At 43.0% G+C, this 23,540-nt stretch overlaps 1 protein-coding gene across 2 annotated transcripts in view; it reads right to left on the bottom strand.

Moving 5' to 3' along the window:
* usp14 (ubiquitin specific peptidase 14 (tRNA-guanine transglycosylase)) overlaps window positions 1-23,540 on the bottom strand; it is a 95,358-nt gene that overhangs the window by 26,788 nt on the left and 45,030 nt on the right. For both annotated transcript variants that reach the window (XM_068031725.1, XM_068031726.1), the window contains exons 11-14: window positions 15,632-15,697; window positions 14,090-14,182; window positions 10,305-10,433; window positions 772-838 (exon numbers count right to left, since the gene is read on the bottom strand). In XM_068031725.1, the coding sequence (XP_067887826.1) occupies window positions 772-838; window positions 10,305-10,433; window positions 14,090-14,182; window positions 15,632-15,697 (355 nt within the window). The remainder of the gene's footprint in view (window positions 1-771; window positions 839-10,304; window positions 10,434-14,089; window positions 14,183-15,631; window positions 15,698-23,540) is intronic.

The following is a 23,540-nucleotide window of genomic DNA, read 5'->3' as shown; positions in this document are numbered from 1 at the left end:
TATCAATGACATCTTTCATACTATGGGTATGTACAAATCATACTCTTAACCAGCACACTGGGCAATTAATTGATCTATTAAAACTTCCATCTTTGTTTAAAAGGATTTAAAAAAGTACATGGATCTGTTACTTGGTTCCTGAATATCACAACTGCCTGTTGATAAATGACTACAATCTTAAGTCTTTTTCTGAACGGATCTAATTATCCTGACTGTACAGATGATGGATTTGACACACACTTCATACCAGCTTGAACTATTACCAAATAAACATGCAATTAATCTCTGTTCTGATGAAGGGTCACTGACCTGAAACATTAACTCTGCATCGCTCTCCACAGATGCTGTCAGACCTGCTGAGTATTTCCAGCATTTCTTGTTTTTATTTCAGATTTCAAGCATCTGCAGTATTTTGCTTTTATTTTTATGCAATTAAGCTCCCTTGGAAAGTTCTGCATGCTTTAGCCATCTTTGTTAATGTTCCTACTCGTATTTGTGTGGCAAGCCCCACGGATGGACTGATGAAATCGACCCACAATACATCATGTAATCTCTTATAATCATTCATTCAGTCTTGCCTGATAGCTGCAAAACACACTTTGGGAAGTTGGCCCTTTCATGCAACTTTAATTGCTTTTTAAAAAACAAAGTTACCCAAAACATACCTTAATAATAAAAACCTGTTCAACTTCAGTAATGATTGATTACTTCAAACTTCAGGACATTTGGACCAGTTGCACATTAAAAACAAAGTATTAATTATCTACCTACCATCAGGGAAATAAAATGGTGCATACTTGACTTCTTTTGGCTCTCCACTTCCATTTTTAGTGTCAGCCTAATAATAAAAATGAATGTGTTAGTAAACAAAAAAAAATCTACTTTAGTAATTAAAAGTGGCTACGATCCAGGTTGGGTGAACAAAAAGCAACAATTCATTTCATGTTCAGATGAATGGTCATCAATCTGAAACATTAACTTGGCTTCTCTTTCCACCGATGCTGCTTGACCTATTCAGAGTATTAATCAAGAAATAACAGGAGTAACAAAGGTAATGCGATAATCTTAATATAGATTGGACAAATCAAATTGGCAAAGGTAGCCTGTAGGATGAGCTCATAGAATGCATTCGAGACAGTTTCCTAGAATTATACGTAATGGAATCAACCAGGTATAAGGCTAATATAAAATATAACAGAAAATGCTGGAAATGCTCAGCAGGTCTGGCAGTATCTGTGGAGAGAGAAACAGAGTGAACATTTCAGGTCTGTGACCTTTCATCAGATAAGGCTAATTTTGATCTTTCATTGTGCAATGATGTAGGGATAATTAGTCATTCATAGTAAAGGATCCTGTGGGGTAGAGTGATCATAACTGAAACTTAATGTGAAATTCTGAGAGTGACATACTTATCAAACTTAAATAAAGCCAATTACCTAGGTATGAGGGGCGAGTTAAGGAAGGTTGATTGGGAAAATAGATTATAAAGGTAGAATGGGAGATCAGCAATGGCAAATGTAAAGAAATAACTCAAAATACTCAACAGAAAATACATTTCATTGAGAAACAAAAACTATATGGGAAAAGTGATCCATCTGCAGTTAACCAAAGTAGTTGAGAGTATTAGACTAAAAGAAGGGGCTTATAATGTTGTGAACAATAGTAGTAAGCCTGAGGATTGGGTGAGTTTTAGAAACAAGTAAAGAACAAAATAAATTGGTAAAAGGGGAAAATATAGAATGAGAATAAACTAGCAAGAAATATAAAAACAGATTCTAAGAACTTCCACAAGTATGTATAAAGGAAAAGAGTAGCAACAATAAATGTTGGTCGCTTACAGGCTGAGACGGGAGAAATTATAATAGGAAATAAGGAAATGGCAAACATGTTAAACAAATATTTTGCATCTGTCTTCATAAAAAAACACAAAAAGCATATCAAAAATAGTGGGTAACTAAGGGACTAGTAACAGTGAGGAACTTAAAGTAATTAATACCAAATGGGGCGAAAAGCCAACAAATCCCCTGGACCTGATGACCTACAGCTTAGGGTCCTAAAAGAGGTGGATGCAGAGATAGCAGATGCACTGGTTGCCATCTTCCAAAATGCCTTGGAACGGTACCAGTGGATTGGAAGGTAGAAAATGTAACACTGCTAATCAAGGGGGGGGGGGGGGGGGGAGAAAGAGGAGAGAAAACAGGTTAGCCTTACATCAATCATCGGGAAAATGCTGGAATCAATTATTAAAAGGAGGTGTTAACAAGGCACTTAGAATATCATAGAATGATTAGGCAAAGTCAACATGTTTTTATGAAAGGAAATCATGTCTGACCAACTTGTTAGAGTTTTCTGAGGTTGTAAAAAACAGGGTAGCTAAAGGGGAACCAGTGCATGTTGGATATATGGATTTTCTTAAGGCATTCAACAGGACGCCACATAAGGGGTTATGGGGTTAGGGCTAATATATTAGCATGGCTAGAGGATTAGTTTAGGCACAGAGAGTAGGGATAAATGGAGCATTTCAAGTTGGCAGACTGTAACTGGTTGGGTGCCGTAAGGATCAGTGCTGCGACTTCAGCGAAAATCCATATAAATTACTTAGATGAAGGTACTGAGAGTAAGGTATCCAAATTTGCTGACGGTATAAAGCTAGGTGGGACAGTAAGCTATGAGGACGACACACAGGGGGGAATTTAACATTCTCCCCCATGACGAGTATGGAGGCAGGGAGAGCTTTTAATCGGTGAGATGGTGGTGGGAGTTGAATCCCTGGCAGGAAAGTGGGTGGACGGCCTTCCCACCCTGCTGCCAACTGAGGCCCTTAAGTGGGAAATTAATACCGAATTAAGTGCCCCATCACGCTGCCGCCAGTATTAGCCCAGTGGTAGACTGGCCTGTCGCCAAGTGTGAAGCAGGCTAAACAAACCCGTGTGGGTTATTTGCCAGCTCCGGTGGTTTTGCGGGGGGGCGGGGTGTCATTCAAAGGTATTTTGTGCCTGATTGAGGAATTCGGCATCGGGAAGGGGTGGGGAGGCAAGAGCCGCCCTGCTGCCGACCCCCCTACACACCCCCTCCCCCCACAAAACCCATCCCACCCTGACTCACCTGTGGCCTGGGTCCCTTGCCTCCAATGGGTCCATTACCTCTACAGTGGTGCTGCTCGGTGGGAGTTGCTAGCCCCTGATTGGCCAGCACCTCTCAGCAGGCGGGACTTCCATCATCAGGGTCCTTAACCTCAGGGGAGACCCGCTGCTGTTCCTTTAAGTGCCTAATTGGCACATAATACGGAGGCCTTCCCCAGCAGAGGCGCCATGGGGCTCTCGCCGGCGCTTCAGCCAGCAGGCAAGACTCCCATCGTCTACATTAAATCACTCTCAAAGAGGTTGCAAAGGGATATAGACAGATTAAGTGAGTGAGCAATAAGGTGCCAGATGGAGTATGTTGTGGGGAAATAAGAGATTATTCACTTTGGTAGGCAGAATAGAAAAGTAGACTTTTCTGAAATGGCAAGAAACTTAAATGTTGATGTTCAGAGAAATTTGGGTGTCCTTGTGCAAGAAACACAGCTGGCAGGTACAGCAAGCAATAAGGAAGGCAAATGGCATGTTGCCTTTATTGTAACAGGGCTGGACTGCCAGAGTAAAGAAGTATTGCTGCATTTGTACAGGGTTTTGGTGAGACCACAGCTAGAGCACTGTACACAGTTTGGGTCTTCTTATCTAAGGATGTACTTGCCTTGGAGATGGTGCAGCGAAAGTTCACTAGATGAATTCCTGGGATGAGAGGTTGAGTGGATTGAGTCTATTCTCTCTGGAATTTAGAGCAGCGATAGGAAATCTCATTGAAACATATATGATTCCGAGGGGGCTTGACAGGTTAGATGCTGACAAATGGCTTCCCTTGGCTGAAGAGTCTAGAACTAGGGGAATAGTCTTGGGATAAGGGGCCAATCATTTAGGACTGAGATGAGGAGAAATTTCTTCAAGAATAGGGTTGTGAATCTTTGGAATTGTCTACCCCAGAGAGTTCTCAGTATTTGGGTATATTCAGGGCCGAGATATAGATTTTTGGACTCGGGGAATCAAGGGATTATGGAGATTGGACTGGAAAGTGGAGTTGACATTAAAGGTCAGCCTTGATTTTACTGAATAGCGGAGTAGGCTTGAGGGGTTGTATGGCCTATTCTTGCTCCTATTTCTCATGTTCTTATGGTCTGCTGAGTCTCCTTATTTAAGGAAGGATGTAAATGCGTTGGGAGCAGTTCAGAGAAGGTTTACTAGATAATACCTGGAATGGGCTTATGAGGACAGGTTGAACAGGCTAGGCTTTTATCCGCTGGAGTTTAGAAGAGTAAGAGGCGACTTGATTGAAACATAGAAGATACTGAGGGATCTTGACAGGGTAGATGTTTCTTCTTGTGAGAGAATCTAGAACGAGGGATCACTATTTCACAGAATCATTACAGCACAGAAGGAGTCCATTCGGCCCATCGTGCCCGCACAGGCTCTCTGAAAGAGCAACTCCCTCAGTTCCATTTCCCTGTCTTCTCCCATAACCCTGCACAGTCTTCCTTTTCATATAACTGTCTAATTCCCTTTTGAAAGCTTCAATTGAACCTGCCTCCACCAGGTTCTCAGGCAGCGCATTCCAGACCCTAAACACACTTTTTTTTTATTCATTCATAGGATGTGGGAGTCACTGGCTATGCCAGCATTTATTGCCCATTCCTAATTGCCCTTGAGAAGGTGGTGGTGAGCTGCCTTCTTGAACCGCTGCAGTCCATGTGGGGTAGGAATACCCACAGTGCTGTTAGGAAGGGAATTTCAGGATTTTGACCCAGTGACAGTGATGAAACGGCGATATAGTTCCAAGTCAGGATGGTTTGTGACTTGGAGGGGAACTTGCAGGTGGTGGTGTTCCCATGCATTTGCTGCCCTTGTCCTTCTAGTTGGTAGAGGTCGCGGGTTTGGAAGGTGCTGTCTAATGAGCTTTGGTGCGTTGCTGCAGTGCATCTTGTAGATGGTACACACTGCTGCCACTGTGCGTCGGTGGTGGAGGGAGTGAATGTTTGTGGATGGTGTGCCAATCAAGCGGGCTGCTTTGTTCTATATGGTGTCAAGCTTCTTGAGTGTTGTTGGAGCTGCACCCATCCAGGAAAGTGGAGAGTATTCCATCACACTCCTGACTTGTGCCTTGTAGATGGTGGACAGGCTTTGGGGAGTCAGGTGGTGAGTTACTCGCCGCAGGATTCCTAGCCTCTGACCTGCTCTTGTAGCCACGGTATTTATATGACTACTCCAGTTCAGTTTCTGGTCAATGGTAGCCCCTAGGATGTTGATAGTGGGGGATTCAGCGATGGTAATGCCATTGAATGTCAAGGGGAGATGGTTAGATTCTCTCTTGTTGGAGATGGTCATTGCCTGGCACTTGTGTGGCGCAAATGTTACTTGCCACTTAGCAGCCCAAGCTTGGACATTGTCCAGGTCTTGTCGCATTTCTACACGGACTGCTTCAGTGTTTGAGGAGTTGCGAGTGGTGCTGAACATCCCCACTACTGACCTTATGATTGAAGGAAGGTTATTGATGAAGCAGCTGAAGATGGTTGTGCCTATGACACTACCCTGAGGAACTCCTGCAGTGATGTCCTGGAGCTCAGATGATGGACCTCCAACAACCACAACCATCTTCCTTTGCGCTAGGTATGACTCCAACCAGTGGAGAGTTTTCCCCCTGATTCCCATTGACTCCAGTTTTGCTCGGGCTCCTTGATGCCACACTCGGTCAAATGCTGCCTTGATGTCAAGGGCAATCACTCTCACCTCACCTCCTGAGTTCAGCTCTTTTGTCCATGTTTGAACCAAGGCTGTAATGAGGTCAGGAGCTGAGTGGCCCTGGCGGAACCCAAACTGAGCATCACTGAGCAGGTTATTGCTAAGCAAGTGCTGCTTGATGGCACTGTCGAAGACACGTTCCATCACTTTACTGATGATTGAGAGTCGACTGATGGGGCGGTAAATGGCCGGGTTGGACTTGTCCTGCTTTTTGTGTACAGGACATACCTGGGCAATTTTCCACATTGCCGGGTAGATGCCAGTGTTGTAGCTATACTGGAACAGCTTGGCTAGGGGTGCGGCAAGTTCTGGAGAACAGATCTTCAGTATTATTGCCGGAATATTGTCAGGACCCATAGACTTTGCAGTATCCAGTGCCTTCAGTCATTTCTTGATATCATGCGGAGTGAATCGAATTGGCTGAAGTCTGGCATCTGTAATGCTGGGGACTTCAGGAAGGGGCCGAGATGGGTCATCAATTCGGCACTTCTGGCTGAAGATTGGTGCAAATGCTTCTGCCTTATCTTTCGCACTGATGTGCTGGGCTCCCCCATCATTGAGGATGGGGATATTTGTGGAGCCACCTCCTCCAGTTAGTTGTTTAATTGTCCACCACCATTCACAACTGGATGTGGCAGGACTGCAGAGCTTAGATCTGATCCGTTGGTTATGGGATCGCTTAACTCTGTCTATTGCATGCTGCTTATGCAGGTTGGCATGCAAGTAGTCCTGGGTTGTAGCTTCACCAAGTTGACACCTCATTTTGAGGTATGCCTGGTGCTGCTCCTGGCATGCCCTCCTGCACTCTTCATTGAACCAGGGTTGGTCTCTTGGCTTGATGGTAATGGTAGAGTGGGGAATATGCCAGGCCATAAGGTTACAGATTGTGGTTGAGTACAATTCTGCTGCTGTTGATGGCCCACAGCGCCTCATGGATGTCCAGTTTTGGCATTGCTAGATCTGTTCGAAATCTATCCCATTTGGCACGGTGATAGTGCCAAACAACACGATGGACGGTATCCTCAATGCAGGACTTCGTCTCCACAAGGACTGTGTGGTGGTCACTCCTACCAATACTGTCATGGACAGATGCATCTGCGGCAGGCAGATTGGTGAGGACAAGGTCAAGTATGTTCTTCCCTCGTGTTGGCTCCCCCACCACCTGCAGCAGATCCATTCTAGCCGCTATGTCCTTTAGGACTCGGCCAGCTCGGTCAGTAGTGGTGCTACCGAGCCACTCTTGGTGATGGACATTGAAGTCCCCCACCCAGAGTACATTTTGTGCCCTTGCCACCCTCAGTGCTTCCTCCAAATGGTGTTCAACATGGAGGAGTACTGTCTTATCAGCTGAGGGACGGCGGTAGGTGGTAATCAGTAGGAGGTTACCTTGCCCATGTTTGACCTGATGCCATGAGACTTCATGGGGTCCGGAGTCGATGTTGAGGACTCCCAGGGCAACTCCTTCCCTACTGTAGACCACTGTCCCGCCACCTCTGGTGGGTCTGTCCTGTCGGTAGGACAGGACATACCCGGGGATAGTGATTGCAGTGTCTGAGACACTGTCTGTAAGGTATGATTCCGTGAGCATGACTATGTCAGGCTGTTGCTTGACTAGTCTGTGGGACAGCTGTCCCAACTTTGGCACAAGCCCCCAGATGTTAGTAAGGAGGACTTTGCAGGGTCGACAGGGCTAGGTTTGCCGTTGTTGTTTCCGGTGCCTTGGTCGATGCCCGGTGGTCCGTCCGGTTTCATTCCTTTTCATTGACTTCGTAGCGGTTAGGTACAACTGAGTGGCTTGCTAGTCCATTTCAGAGAGCATGTAAGAGTTAACCACATTGCTGTGAGTCTGGAGTCACATGTAGGCCAGACCAGGTAAGGACAGCAGATTTCCTTCCCTAAAGGACATTAGTGAACCAGATGGGTTTTTACAACAATTGACAATGGTTTCATGGCCATCATTAGACTAGCTGCATGAAAATGTTTTTCCTCATGTCACTTTTGCTTCTCTTACCAAATACTTTAAATCTGTGCCCTCTCATTCTTGATCCTTTCACAAGTGGGAACAGTTTCTCTCTATCTGCACTGTCCACACCCCTCATGATTTTGAATACTATCAAATCACGTCAGCCTTCTATTCTCCAAGGAAAACAGTCCTAATTTCTCCAATCTCCCTTCATAATTGAAATTCCTCATTCCTGGAACCATTCTTATGAATCTTTTCTGTACTCTCTCCCATGCCCTCACATCTTTCCTCAAGTGCGTTCCCAGAATTGGACGCAATACTCCAGCTGAGGTTGAACTCGTGCCTTATACAAGTTCAACATAACTTCCTTGCTCTTGTACTCTATCCCTTATTAATAAAGCCCAGGATACTGTATGCTTTATTAACCGCTCCCTCAACCTGTCCTGCCACCTTCAATGACTTATGCATATATACACCAAGGTCCCTCTGCTTCCACACCCACTTCAGAATTGCACCCTTTATTCTATATTGTTTCTCCATATTCTTCCTACCAAAATGAATCACTTCACATTTCTCTGCATTGAACTTCATCTGCTACCTGTCTGCCCATTCCATCAACTTGTTTATGTCCCTTTGAAGTTCTACACTATCCTCCTCGCAGTTCACAATGCTTCCAAGTTTCGTATCATCTGCAAACTTTGAAATTGTGTCCTGTACACCAAGATCTAGGTCATTAATATATATCAGGAAAAGCAAGGGTCCCAACACTGATCCCTGGGGAACTCCACTACAAACCTTCCTCCAGCCCAGAAAACATCCATTAACCACTACTCTTTGTTGCCTGTCACTCAGCCAATTTCATATCCATGTTGCTACTGTCCATTTTATTCCATGAGCTACAAGGTTGCTCAAGTCTGTTGTGTGGCACTGTATCGAATGCCTTTTGAAAGTCCTTGTACACCATTGCCCTCATCAACCCTCTAGCAAGTTAGTTAAATATGATTTTCCCGTAGGAAATCCATGCTGGCTTTCCTTAATTAAGAGGTGGCCCATTTAAAACAGATGACGAGAAATATTTTCTCTGAGGGTTGTGAGTCTTGGGAACTCTCTTCCTCAAAAGGTTGTGGAAGCAGACTCTTTAAGCATTTTTAAGGCAGAGGTAGATAGATTCTTGATAAGCAAGGGGGTGAAAGGTTATCGGGGGGTAGGTGGGAATGTGGAGTCGAGGTTACAATCAGATCAGCCATGATCTTATTGAATGGTGGAGCAAGCTCAAGGGGCCGAGAGGCCTACACCTTCTCCTAATTCGTATGTTCGAATGAGCACTTCCAGCGTTTTCTGTTTTTAACTTTATGTTACTGATCTATCCAGACCCAAATAACACTTGCTGAAATATAATTTTCACTGGATTACTTTCAACAATGTTTACCCACCAGGGCAATATAACTTTGAAGCAGAAGTTTTTACATTCTCCCAACACTTTCAGAAATATTTACTTACAAAACAGACCACCAGTTTTCTGTCAGATTTCAAAACTAGTCAATGCAATGGCATCGTAACTTTGTGCTTAAGATTTAAGTTTCAAATTCCATGCATTGGTTTTCAGCAGTTAAGATAATATATCTGCATGATTCCTCTTTTGAATAATGTGAGGAAAAGGTCAGATAAGGATCAAAGTGGTGGAGTTGAATAGATAATAGCCTTTTATTGTTGGATCAAATCGTGCTTGGACTAAGGGGATGACTGTTACTCCTTCCATTAGTTGTAAAGATGCTACTGTGAAATGAGTTTAGGCAACATCAATCAAGATCCAAATTGGCATGGTCACAGCACTAAAATTGCATGTACTTTAAGAATACATTTGCAAACACAAAAGCAGCTACAGGATAACTAATGTAGGAAATAAATATATGGGAAGGGTGGCTGTTCTGTTCTGAAGCAGGGCTGACACACATTGGGCTGGATTTTGTTGCAGCAGCAGGTGCACAAAATGGCAGCCTCCCCGCACAGGACCTGTGCCACTGCGATTCTGCGGCGGGCAGCCACTTAGCATATTCACGGCAGCCAGCGCCCCCACCCCTGGGAAGATCGGGCCCAGCAATCCCGGCGACTGGTTCCGTGATGGGCCGCTGCGATTCTCTGGCCCACCACCGCCAACCCCCAGCCATGGAACCTGACGTCGGACTGAGAACAAAATCCAGCCCATTGTTGGGGTAGTGGGAGTTTTGCTGTACAATTAACTATGCTACACCTGGACCAGGAGTGCTTGATGGGTGCCACCCCATTCCTCAGCACAGAAAAGCTTTACTTTTAGAACAGAACATCACTGCTGATTTCATGCAAAATATTATATGGCATGATCTCATTCATGTTCATTGTGTATTTAATGCCCTGTAAAACAGTTTGGCAGATCAACTTTATGTCCGATTCATTAAGCAATTATGTAATCAGCCAAGCAGCACCAAAGAAGGCCCTTTGCTAAATCCCAGGAATGGTCCTTCACAGATTACCTTCATTGTCTGCAGGTTGACTTTGCGGTCTTCTTGCTCCTTGAATTTTGACCTGTGTGGAATCATTTTCTCTTGTAGCTCTGGTATGCATAGTTCATACACATCCAGCATTAAAGGAAACTTGACATCCTGAGGACAATAACAAAACAAATTTGTTCCAGGAACTGCTGCGGAAATTAAACCACAAAGTTGTTTACTTTAAATGACCTTCTGCTGCAAAAATCTCCAATATAATTTGTAATGCTGGAGGTTAGAAGCTACTTTATTGAACAGCAAATTACAAAGATGACAATGACCGGTCAACTAAAGCTAAGCACACGTACAAACTGTTTCAAACAAAACTAATACTTTTCCAAATCTAAGCTTTAAAATTGCAAACCCTAACAACTGGTACTCAAATTTATTAGATTGTAGGGGAATTTAAGCAGATAGACACTAAATAAAAAGCAAGACCTCAAGGGTAGTTATAGGCAGACTGCATTTCGTGGCACACAATAGGCACTTTAAGGAGGAAGATTAGGCAGATCAATAAGCAGCTGCAGGGCAGGGAAGGTCTCACATTTAAAGGGCATTGGACAGAGCTTGGACAAGGAAATGCTATTGAGAAGGGGTGGTTTTCAGCTGAATGGAAATGGCATCAACATCCTTATAAAGGATAAATAAAGCAGTGGGACAGATTTAAACCAGTATGACAGGGAAATGGGAAATATCCAGCAATGGCACTACAGAGGTAGTAGGATTAATGAAGCTGTTGAAATACAATCAATAAATTTAATTGATCTAGTAAAATATAGAAAGAAACAAGCTTTGAAGTCATGAGATGAAAACATTGTTGGAGAAGGAACAAGTGAGGTCAACAATTTAAATAAGAAAACTAGGAAAAAATTGTAGTCAAGATTAAGTGGTAACTACATGAATAGAAAAAGCATCCAAAACAAAGCTGGATACAGAATCCAAATGGATAGAGTTAGGAATAGGAATTTTTTTTGGCAGGCCTTCTTAAATTTATTCTTTGTAGCTGTTTGATATAACGGACAGACTTGTTTCATCACTTCAGAGTGCAGTTATGGGTTAAACATGGTATGCGAGTCACAGAGTAGATCAAGCAAGAGCTTGATCTAAAGTTCTGATAAAAGATCATTGACCTGAAAAGTTAACTCTGTTTCGCTCTCCATAGATGCTGCCAGACCTGCTGAGTATTTCTGGGATATCATTTGGATTGGTCTAGCAAAGAGCTGGCACCAAATTATCTCCTCTTCACTGCATTCTTACATTGCTTTAAATAAATATTTGCATTGGAAGGCAATTTCCTGAAATGGTTCCAGGAAATTTAACAAGCTGTTCCAATTTAAAAAGGGGGCAACAGGAGAATTGATATGGGTGGTAATAAGAAATAACAAGGGGCAGAAAACACTGGCGGGAGTCGCTTATAGGCCACTTAACAGTAGCTACAGTGTTGGACAGAGTATTAATCAAGAAATAACAGAAGCTTGTAACAAAGGAAAGCAATAATAGTCTAATCTCCATATAGACTGGATAAATCAAATTGGCAAAAGTCGTTTGGAGCACAAGTTCACTGAATGCATTCGAAACAAGGTTAATTAGTAATCTTATAGCTCATAGTAAGGGATCCTCTGGGGAAGAGTAATCAGAATTATAGACTTTCACATTGAGTTTGAGTGTAACATAATTAAGACCAAAACGAGAGTATTAAATGTAAAGAGGGGAAAATTTGCTAAGGCAGATTGGGAAATTAGATTAAAAGGTATAATGGTTGGTAAGCAGTAGAGAACACAAAGAAATATTCCATAATTGTCAATGAATATCCATTCCATTGAGAAATAAAAACTCCACAGGGAAAGTGATCCATCCGAAGGGAGGCGGCGGCCCAAGGGGGGGTGGGGAGAAGAAAACTGGGTGGCATTATCTCAGGATAAGAGGTCAGCCATTTAGGTCTGAGATGAGGAGAAATTTCTTCACTAAGATGGGCGCAGATGTTCAGTATATTCAAGGCTGGGATTGATAGATTTTTGGACTCTAAGGGAATGAAGGGATATGGGAATTAGGTGAGAAAGTGCAGTTGCGGTCTATGATCTTACTGAAGGGTACAGCAGCATAGTGGTATGTTACTGGACTAGGAACCCAGAGACATTCGTTCAAATCAATCTACGGCAATTAAATAAATCTGGAATAAAAGGTAGTATCAGTAATGGTGACTACGAAACTATTAGATTGCCATAATAATCCATCTTTTTCACTAATGCCCTTTAAGGAAATCTGAAAACATTACCCAGTTTCCAGATGCTCAGCAATGTGATTGACTCTTAACTGCCCTCTGAAATAGCCTTGCAACCCACTTAGTTGTATTCAAGGTGACCCAACACCACTTTATTCAGGGAAATTAGGGATGGACAATAAATTTTAGCCTTGCCAACAACATCTACATCGCGCAAATGAATAAAAACAACCAGCTCCAGGGACCTATGCCATACTCCTACTCCTATTCTTTATGTATCAAAGTCTGGAAAAATTATACGTCTGGAGTAACTCTCCCAGTTCTTCCTCCTAACTTTGATTCCAGTATATTTCTAAGCCAGATCAATATAATTTTTGAAGGACTGTGAGAGAACAGCACCAGTACCTGACGATAATCTGATAACTATGTTAACTGCACATAACATGTTAGTTGCATTTTCTTAAACAAAAGCTATATGAATAATTTTTGTGAGTACTTTATTATTAGATTTATTTCAAGAGAGGATGCATTTGGAAGACTTCAATTTAATGAATCTCCCAAGCATTGCTGTCTGCTTTTCAACCAAACAAAATGAATAACTTAACAAGCAAAATTTTTTTTTTTTTTTTAATTCATTTCATAGGATGTGGGCATTGCTGACAAGGCCAACATTTGTCACCCATCCCTAATTGCCCTCGAGAAGGTGGCGGTGAGCTGCCTTCTTAAACCGCTTCAGTTCATCTGGTGCGGGTACAGCCACAGTGCTGTCAGGGAGGGCGTTCCAGAATTTAGATCCAGTGATAATGAAGGAATGGCGATATATTTCCAAGTCAGGATGACGTGTGGCTTGGAGGGGAACTTCCAGGTGGTGGTGTTCCCATGCGTCTGCTGCCCTTGTCCTTCTAGGTGGTAGAGGTTGTGGGTTTGGAAGATGCTGTCGAAGGAGCTTTGGTGAGTTGCTGCAGTGCATCTTGCATATGGTACACACTGCTGCCATTGTACGTTGGTGGTGGAGGGAGTGAATGTTGAAGGCGGCGGATGGGGTGCCAATCAAGCAGGTCGCTTTGTCCTGGAGGGTGTTGAGCTTCCCGAGTGTTGTTGGAGCTGTACTCATCCAGGCAAGTGGAGAGTTTTCCATCACACTCCTGACTTGTAGATGGTGGCCAGACTTTGGGGAATCAGGAGGAGAGTTACTCGCCGCAGAATTCCCAGTCTTTGACCTGCTCTTGTAGCCACAGTATTTATATGATTGGTCCAGTTCAGTTTCTGGTCAATGGTAACCTCCAGCATGTTGATAGTGGGGGATTCAGTGATGGTAATGGTGTTGAATGTCAAGGGGAGCTAGTTCGATTCTCTCTTGTTGGATGTCAGAGGTGGTCGCTGCCTGGCACTTGTGTGGCACGAAGGTTACTTGCCACTTAGCAGCCCAAGCCTGAATGCTGTAAGTAAGGTTGCTTAATCTGCGAAATGGGCATTTAAAGGAATCAACTGTAGATATCGTTTTTCAAACAACTGATGTGTTGGTCTGCGATAGACCATAATTACAAACCTTGAGAACTTTGGCATTTACAGATTCTTTCTCCTTGTAGAAAAATCTCACCATCTGAACCGTAAGGTAGGCAGGCAAACGCTGAATCTTAGACTAAATTAAATGAAATAAAAATTCAAATGATCAAACTTTAATTAGAGCACATGTAGGGTTACACAGTATTACAATTCATCCCAATGCTTTACCCATTGGAACTGCAAAAAGATTTGATCAGTTTGTGCAACTTATCTGTATATTTCCACAAACATCTGACATATTTAAAAAATTGTACAGCAAAGAGTACTTCTGCAGAAAACAAAGAAAAATCAATAACATCTGCACAGTTTTAATAGCCTTGCTGCTCAAAACACATCCACAGCATGGTTCTAGGCCAATCTTTTTTTCTCAATAGCATATGGGGAGGTAGGGGCAGAAAATCAAACCTGCATTTCTTGCTGTCAGTGACTGATACTCTAAAGCATTGCAATGTGGGGGTAAAAAAAACTTTAAACGGAAAAGTGAAGAAAGAATTCTATTTGTATGGAAGTTACTATCATCCAAGAGTCGTTGAATTGGTTAAAGATTTAATTTTAAAAAAATATTATTTCATCCTGTGTTTGAACTAACCAATTGCCTGGATTGTAGGAGTACAACAATAATTAGCCACAGTATTCCCAAGTTTGGGGTTGGGGGAAAGGGGGAAAATCTGAACAGATCCTCTCGCACAATCACCAACTAGTAATTCTTGTTGGAAGTGTACATCCATGCGCATTAAGGAAAGATAGGATTGGGCTCAGTTGTGATACCCCTGTGGACAACAGCCCTACCAACACTAAAATAAAAGCAAAATACTGCAGATGCTGGAAATCTGAAATAAAAACAAGAAATGCTCGAACTACTCAGCAGGTCTGGCAGCATCTGTGGAGAGAGAAGCAGAGTTAACGTTTCAGGTCGTTGGCCTGAAACGTTAACTCTGCTTCTCTCTCCACAGATGCTGTCAGATCTGCTGAGTAGTTCCAGCATTTCTTGTTTTTATTTTATATTAGCCCTACCAACACTCACTGACTCTGCTCACAGATGAAGAATGGCCTACAAAACAATGATTACACTTCAAAAGTAATTAGCTGGCTGTAAAGCATTTTGGGATGTTCTGAAGATGTAAAAGGCACTATACATAAATGCTAAGTTCTTTCTTTCTTTCACTGGCCATTGTATGGGAGGGCTGATGATGTCTGTGGATCTTGACTGCCTGCAAGAGGACAGTATCTTAGAAAAGAGGCAAGAAAAGTGACAAAAACATGAGGGGAATAAAACATACATTTTACCAATCATTTAATATAGCAGTGACAACAATTAACAAGATGTACTGGCCTGATCGAAAATGCAATCTTATTTCACAGATACAGCTAAAAACATTACCTATTGAAATTAATACTACATGTGCAGAGCTTGTACAACATCCATCTCTTTTTTTTTCTTAAAGCCCATATTTAATCCACTGGCAACTTACAAATGAACCCGAACTACACCATCAAACATAGCCATTTATGTTATAATACTTACAGATTTTATGTACAATGCATTTCTTTGCAATGTTGGAGAATGTTTGGTGATCTCTTCTTGAAGACGCTGTGAAATTAAAAATTGAAGTTACTTGCTGACCTGTACAGCTAGCGCTGTTTTAACAATTCTTGATCAAATGTTTAGCCCTCAATATTCTCTGTTCTGTTGACAATTTTGAAGATATATAAAAAAAAAAGAATCACACCTCTAATAGAATAGTAAATTCTAACTGTCGAGGCTTATGCAAATTTCAATCCAAATAAATTGTCATAATTTCATACGAACATACAAATTAGGAGCAGGAGTAGGTCACACGGCCCCTTGAGCCTGCTCCGCCATTCAACAAGATCATGGCTGATCTGATTGTAACCTCAACTCCACATTCCCGCCTACTCCAGATAACCTTTCAACCCCTTGTTTAGCAAGAATCTATGCACCTCTGCCTTAAATATATTCAAAGACTCTGCTTCCACTGCCTTTTGAGGAAGACAGTTCCAAAGACTCACAACCCTCAGAAAAAATTTCTCCTCTTCGCGGTCTTAAATGGGTGACCCCTTGTTTTTAAACAATGACCCCTAGTTCTAGATTCTCCCACAAGAGGAAACATTCTTTCCACATCCACCCTGTCAAGACCCCTCAGGATCGTATATGTTTCAATCAAGTTGCCTCTTACTCTTCTAAGCACCAGCAGGTACAAGCCTTTCCCCATAAGACAATACGCCATTCCAGGTATTAGTCTAGTAAACCTTCTCTGAACTGCTTCCAACACATTTACACCCATCCTTAAATAAGGAGACCAATAATGTACCCAATACTCCAGATCTGGTCTCACCAATGCCCTGGATAACTAAAGCATAACCTCCCTACTTTTGTATTCAATTCCCCTCGCAAATAAACAATAACATTCTATTAGCTTTCCTAAGTACTTGCCATACCTGCATACTAACCTTTTGAGATTCGTGCACTCGGACACCCAAATCCTAGCTCCTAGCTCTGCAATCTCTCATCATTTAGATTATATGCTTCTTTGTTATTCTTCCTGCCAAAATGGACAATTTCACATTTTCCCACATTTGTTATTCTTCCTGCCAAAATGGACAATTTCACATTTTCCCACATTCCCTCCATTTGCCAGATCTTTGCCCACTCACTTCGCCTATCTATATCCCTTTGTAGCCTCCTTATGTCATCTTCACAAGTTATTTTCCTACCCATCTTTGTCTCATCAGCAAATTTAGCAACCATGCCTTCGATCCCTTCATCCAAGACATTTATATAAATTGTAAAAAGTTGAGGCCCCAGCACAGATCCCTGTGGCACACCACTCGTTTCATCTAGCCAATTAGAAATGACCCATTTATGCCTACCCTCTGTTTCCTGTTAGCTAGCCAATCTTCTATCCATGCCAATGTGTTACCCTCTCCACCATGAGCTTTTATTTTCTGCAATAACCTTTGATGTGGCACCTTATCAAATGCCTTCTGGAAATCTAAGTACAGTACATTCACCGGTTCCCCTTTATCCGTATGAAACATGTTACTTCTTCAAAGAACTCCAATAAATTGGTTAAACACGATTTCCCTTTCACAAAACCATGTTGACTCTGTCTGATTACCTTGAATTTTTCGAAGTGCCTTGCTGTAACGTCTCTAATAATATCTTTGAACATCTTCCCTTTGACAGATGTTAAGCTAACTGGCCTGCAGTTTCCTGCTTTCTGTCTCCCTCTCTTTGTGAATAAAGGAGTTATATTCACTATTTTCCAATCTAATGGAACCTTCCACGAACCTAGGGAATTTTGGAAAATTAAAACCATCGCATCAACTATCTCACTAGCCATTTCTTTTAGGACCCTAGGATGAAGTCCATCAGGACCCGGAACTTGTCAGCCTGCAGCTCCAACAACTTGCTCAGTACCACTTCCCCGGTGATTGTAATTTTCTGGAGTTCCTCCCTCCCTTCCATTTCCTGATTTACAGCTATTTCTGGGATACATATGAACATACAAATTAGGAGCAAGAGTAGGCCACTCGGCCCTTCGAGCCAACTCCACCATTCAATAAGTTAATGGCTAAACTGATTACTCCACAATTCCACCTGCCCCCAATAACCTTTCACCAACTTGCTTATCAAGAATCTATCTACCTCTGCCTTAAAAATATTCCAGGACTCTGCTTCCACCATCCTTTGAGGAAGAGAATTCCAAAAACTCACCACCCTCAGAGAAAAAAATTTCTCCTCATCTCTGTCTTAAATGGGCAACCCCTTATTTTTAAACAGTGACCCCTAATTCTAGATTCTGCCACAAGGGGAAACATCCATTCCACGTCCACCCTGTCAAGACCCCTCAGGATCTTACATGTTTCAATCAAGTTGCCTTTTACTCTTCTAAATTCCAGCGGATACAAGCCTAGCCTGACCAATCTTTCCTCATAAGACAGCCTGCCCATTCCAGGTAAACCTTCTCCTTACTGTTATTTGTGTCCTCTATAGTGAAGACCGTTGCCAAATACCTGTTCAATTCATCTACCATCTCCTTATTTTCCATTAATTCCCCAGACTCACTTTCTATAGGACCAACGCTGACTTTGTTAATGCTTTTCTTTTTTAAATATCTATAGCAAATCTTACTATCTGCTTTTATATTTTTAGCTCACTTTCTCTCGTACTTTAATTTTTCCCTCCTTATTAATATTTTAGTCATTCTTTGCTGTTTTTTTATATTCGGTCCAATCTTCTGACCTGCCACCTTTGCACAATTATATGCTTTTTCTTTAATTTTGAGACTTTAACTTCTTTAGTCAACCATGGATGGTGGGTCCTCCCGTTGGAATTTTACTTTCTCGTTGGAATGTATCTATTGTGTATTCTGAAATATCTCCTTAAATGTCTGCCACTGCATCTCTATTGACCTATCCTTTAACCTACTTTGCCAGTTCACTTTAGCTAGCCTGCTTTCATAATTGCCCTTATTTAAGTTTAAAACACTTGTCTCAGACCCATTCTTCTCTCCCTCAAACTGAATGGAAAATTCAATCATATTATGATCGCTACGGCCTCGGGGCGCCTTCATTATGAGGTCATTAATTAATCCTATCTCGTTGCACAATACCAGGTCTAGTACAGCCTGCTCTCTGGTTGGCTCCAGAACGTACTGTTCTAAGAAAGTATCCCGAAAACATTCCATGAACTTCTCATCTAGGCTACCTTTGCCCATCTGATTTTTCCATTCTATATGTAGATTAAAATCTCCCATGATTATCGTCGTACTTTCTGAAAAGCTCCCATTATTTCTTCTTTTATACCCCATCCTACCGTGTGTTTACTGTTAGGGATCCTGTACACCACTTCCACAAGTGACTTCTTGCCTTTATCATTTTTCATCTCGACCCAAACTGCTTCTACATCCTGGTTTCCTGAACTTAGATCATCGCTCTCTATTGCGCTAATACCATCATTAATTAACAAAGCCACCCCTCCACTTTTTCCTAGCTTCCTGTCTTTCCTAAATGTCATGTACCCTTCAATATTCAGGTCCCACTTTATGTCACGCTGCAGCCATGTCTCTGTAATGGCTATCAGATCGTACTTATTTATTTCCATTTGCGCTCGCAGTTCATCCATTTTGTTTCGAATGTTACGTGCATTCAGATACAGAGAGTTTAGTTTTGTCCTTTTCTTATTTTTGTAACCTCTAGCCTTATCTGCTGATTTACTCTTAGATTTGTACTCTCTGTCCCTTCCTTTCATTGCAGCAGCTTATTCGGAAGCAGAGAGTGCTGAGCGAGTGATCAGCTGGGAAGGTCAGTTTCAATTTAAACTTAATTTTCCTTTTGTTTTCGGCGGACCAGGGGGCTGCTGGGTAAGTAAAAAACTATATATTTGGGCTGTTTCTGAACCCGAGACACTACATGTGTAGTGTCTCTCACCCGCCCTCCTCCTCTAACCAAAAAAAAAGGACTCGGTGGTGTGTAGATAAGCTAAGGCTTTTTCTATTTCTCTTTTTTTTATCGTGAGATTGGTAAAAACTTTTCGTTCCTTTTTCATTTAACTAAGTTAAGCTTAAGATTAAAAATGGCAGGAGATCTCAGACCCGTGTTACGCTCATCTTGCTCAATGTGGGAGCTCAGGGACACGGCTGATGTCCCTGACTCCTTCACGTGCAGGAAGTGTGTCCAGCTGCAGCTCGTTAGACTGCATGACGGCTCTGGAGCTGCGGATGGACTCACTTTGGAGCATCCGCGATGCTGAGGAGGTCGTGGATAGCACGTTTAGCGAATTGGTCACACCGCAGATTAGGATTGCTGAGGGAGAAAGGGAATGGGTGACCAAAAGGCAGAGAAAGAGCAGGAAGGCAGTCATCTCCCTCCAAAATAGGTATACTGTTTTGGATACTGTTGAGGGAGATGGCTCACCAGGGGAAGGCAGCAGTAGCCAGGTTCATGGCACCGTGGCTGGTTCTGCTGTTCGGAAGGGCGGGAAAAAGAGTGGAAGGGCTATAGTCATAGGGGATTCGATTGTAAGGGGAGTAGATAGGCGGTTCTGTGGTCGAAAACGAGACTCCCGAATGGTATGTTGCCTCCCAGGTGCACGGGTCAGGGATGTCTCAGATCGAATGCAGAACATTCTGAAGGGGGAGGGTGAACAGCCAGTTGTCGTTGTGCACATAGGCATCAATGATATAGGTAAAAAACGTGATGAGGTCCTACGAGCAGAATTTAGGGAGTTAGGAGCCAAGTTAAAAAGTAGGACCTCAGAGGTAGTAATCTCAGGATTGCTACCAGTGCCACGTGATAGTCAGAGTAGAAATGAAAGAATAGTCAGGATGAATGCGTGGCTTGAGAGATGGTGCAGGAGGGAGGGGTTCAGATTTTTGGGACATTGGGACCGGTTCTGGGGGAGGTGGGACTATTACAAATTGGACGGTCTACACCTGGGCCGGACTGGAACCAATGTCCTTGGGGGTGCTTTTGCTAACGCTGTTGGGGAGGGTTTAAACTCATGTGGCAAGGGGATGGGAACCAAATGAGGTCAGTGAACAGTAAGGAGGTAGTAACTAAAGCCTGTAAGGAACTAGATAATGAAGTCAGCGTGACTAAGGGAAAGAGTAGGCAGGGAGCAGATGATGTACGCAAAAGGGACTGGTGGTCTGAGGTGCATTTGTTTTAATGCAAGAAGTGTAGTAGGTAAGGCAGATGAACTTAGGGCCTGGATTAGTACCTGGGAGTATGATGTTATTGCTATAACTGAGACTTGGTTGAGGGAAGGGCATGATTGGCAACTAAATATCCCAGGATATCGATGCTTCAGGCCGAATAGAGAGGAAGGTAAAAGGGGTGGAGGAGTTGCATTACTGGTCAAAGAGGATATCACAGCTGTGCTGAAGGAGGGCACTATGGAGGACTCGAGCAGTGAGGCAATATGGGCAGAACTCAGAAATAGGAAGGGTGCGGTAACAATGTTGGGGCTGTACTACAGGCCTCCCAACAGTGAACGTCAGATAGAGGTACAAATATGTAAACAGATTATGGAAAGATGTAGGAGCAACAGGGTGGTGGTGATAGGAGATGATAATTTTCCCAACATTGACTGGGATTCACTTAGTGTTAGAGGTCTAGATGGAGCAGAATTTGTAAGGAGCATCCAGGAGGGTTTTCTAGAGCAGTATGTAAATAGTCCAACTCGGGAAGGGGCCATACTGGACCTGGTGTTAGGGAATGAGCCCGGCCAGGTGGTTGAAGTTTCAGTAGGGGACTACTTTGGGAATAGTGATCACAATTCCGTAAGTTTTAGAATACTCATGAACAAAGACAAGAGTGGTCCTAAAGGAAGAGTGCTAAATTGGGGGAAAGCCAACAATACCAAAATTCGGCTGGAGCTGGGGAATGCAGATTGGGAGCAGCTCTTTGAAGATAAATCCACATTTGATATGTGGGAGGCTGATAAAGAGAGGTTGATTAGCGTGCAGGAGAGACATGTTCCTGTGAAAATGAGGGATAGAAATGGCAAGATTAGGGAACCATGGATGACAGGTGAAATTGTGAGACTAGCTAAGAGGAAAAAGGAAGCATACATAAAGGTCTAGGAGGCTGAAGAAAGACGAAGCTTTGAAAGAATATCGGGAATGTAGGACCAATCTGAAACGAGGAATTAAGAGGGCTAAAAGGGGTCATGAAATATCTTTAGCAAACAGGGTTAAGGAAAATCCCAAAGCCTTTTATTCATATATAAGGAGCAAGAGGGTAACTGGAGAAAGGATTGGCCCACTCAAGGACAAAGGAGGAAAGTTATGCGTGGAGTCAGAGAAAATGGGTGAGATTTTAAAACGAGTACTTTGCATCGGTATTCACCGAGGAGAGGGACATGACGGATGTTGAGGTTAGGGACAGATGTTTGATTACTCTAGGTCAAGTCGGCATAAGGAGGGAGGAAGTGTTGGGTATTCTAAAAGGCATTAAGGTGGACAAGTCCCCAGGTCCGGATGGGATCTATCCCAGGTTACTGAGGGAAGCGAGAGAGGAAATAGCTGGGGCCTTAACAGATATCTTTGCAGCATCCTTAAACACGGGTGAGGTCCCGGAGGACTGGAGAATTGCTAATGTTGTCCCCTTGTTTAAGAAGGGTAGCGGGGATAATCCAGGTAATTATAGACCGGTGAGCCTGACGTCAGTGGTAGGGAGGCTGCTGGAGAAGATACTGAGGGATAGGATCTATTCCCATTTGGAAGAAAATGAGCTTATCAGTGATAGGCAACATGGTTTTGTGCAGGGAAGGTCATGTCTTACCAACTTAATAGAATTCTTTGAGGAAGTGACAAAGTTGATTGATGAGGTAAGGGCTGTAGATGTCATATACACGGACTTCAGTAAGGCGTTTGATAAGGTTCCCCATGGTAGGCTGATGGAGAAAGTGAAGTCGCATGGGGTCCAGGGTGTACTAGCTAGATGAAGAACTGGCTGGGCAACAGGAGACAGAAAGTAGCAGTGGAAGGGAGTTTCTCAAAATGGAGACGTGTGACCAGTGGTGTTCCACAGGGATCCGTGCTGAGACCACTGTTGTTTGTGATATACATAAATGATTTGGAGGAAAGTATAGGTGGTCTGATTAGCAAGTTTGCAGACGACACTAAGATTGGTGGAGTAGCAGATAGTGAAGGGGACTGTCAGAGAATACAGCAGAATATAGATAGATTGAAGAGTTGGTCAGAGAAATGGCAGATGGAGTTCAATCAGGGCAAATGCGAGGTGATGCATTTTGGAAGATCCAATTCAAGAGTGAACTCTCCAGTAAATGGAAAAGTCCTGGGGAAAATTGATGTCCAGAGAGATTTGGGTGTTCAGGTCCATTGTTCCCTGAAGGTGGCAACGCAGGTCAATAGAGTGGTCAAGAAGGCATACGGCATGCTTTCCTTCATCGGACGGGGTATTGAGTACAAGAGTTGGCAGGTCATGTTACGGTTGTATAAGACTTTGGTTCGGCCACATTTGGAATACTGCGTGCAGTTCTAGTCGCCACATTACCAAAAGGATGTGGATGCTTTGGAGAGGGTGCAGAGGAGGTTCACCAGGATGTTGCCTGGTATGGAGGGCCCTAGCTATGAAGAGAGGTTGAGTAGATTAGGATTATTTTCATTAGAAAGACGGAGGTTGAGGGGGGACCTGATTGAGGTGTACAAAATCATGAGAGGTATAGACAGGGTGGATAGCAAGAAGCTTTTTCCCCCAGAGTGGGGGATTCAATTACTAGGGGTCACGAGTTCAAAGTGAGAGGGGAAAAGTTTAGGGGGGATATGCGTGGAAAGTTCTTTACGCAGAGGGTGGTGGGTGCCTGGAACGCGTTGCCAGCGGAGGTGGTAGACGCGGGCACGATAGCGTCTTTTAAGATGCATCTAGACAGATACATGAATGGG

The sequence above is a fragment of the Heterodontus francisci genome, chromosome 5, assembly GCF_036365525.1.
Source record: "Heterodontus francisci isolate sHetFra1 chromosome 5, sHetFra1.hap1, whole genome shotgun sequence".
Taxonomy (NCBI): domain Eukaryota; kingdom Metazoa; phylum Chordata; class Chondrichthyes; order Heterodontiformes; family Heterodontidae; genus Heterodontus; species Heterodontus francisci.
Note: the sequence above shows the minus strand (reverse complement) of the source record. Positions and strands in the feature narration are given on the sequence as shown.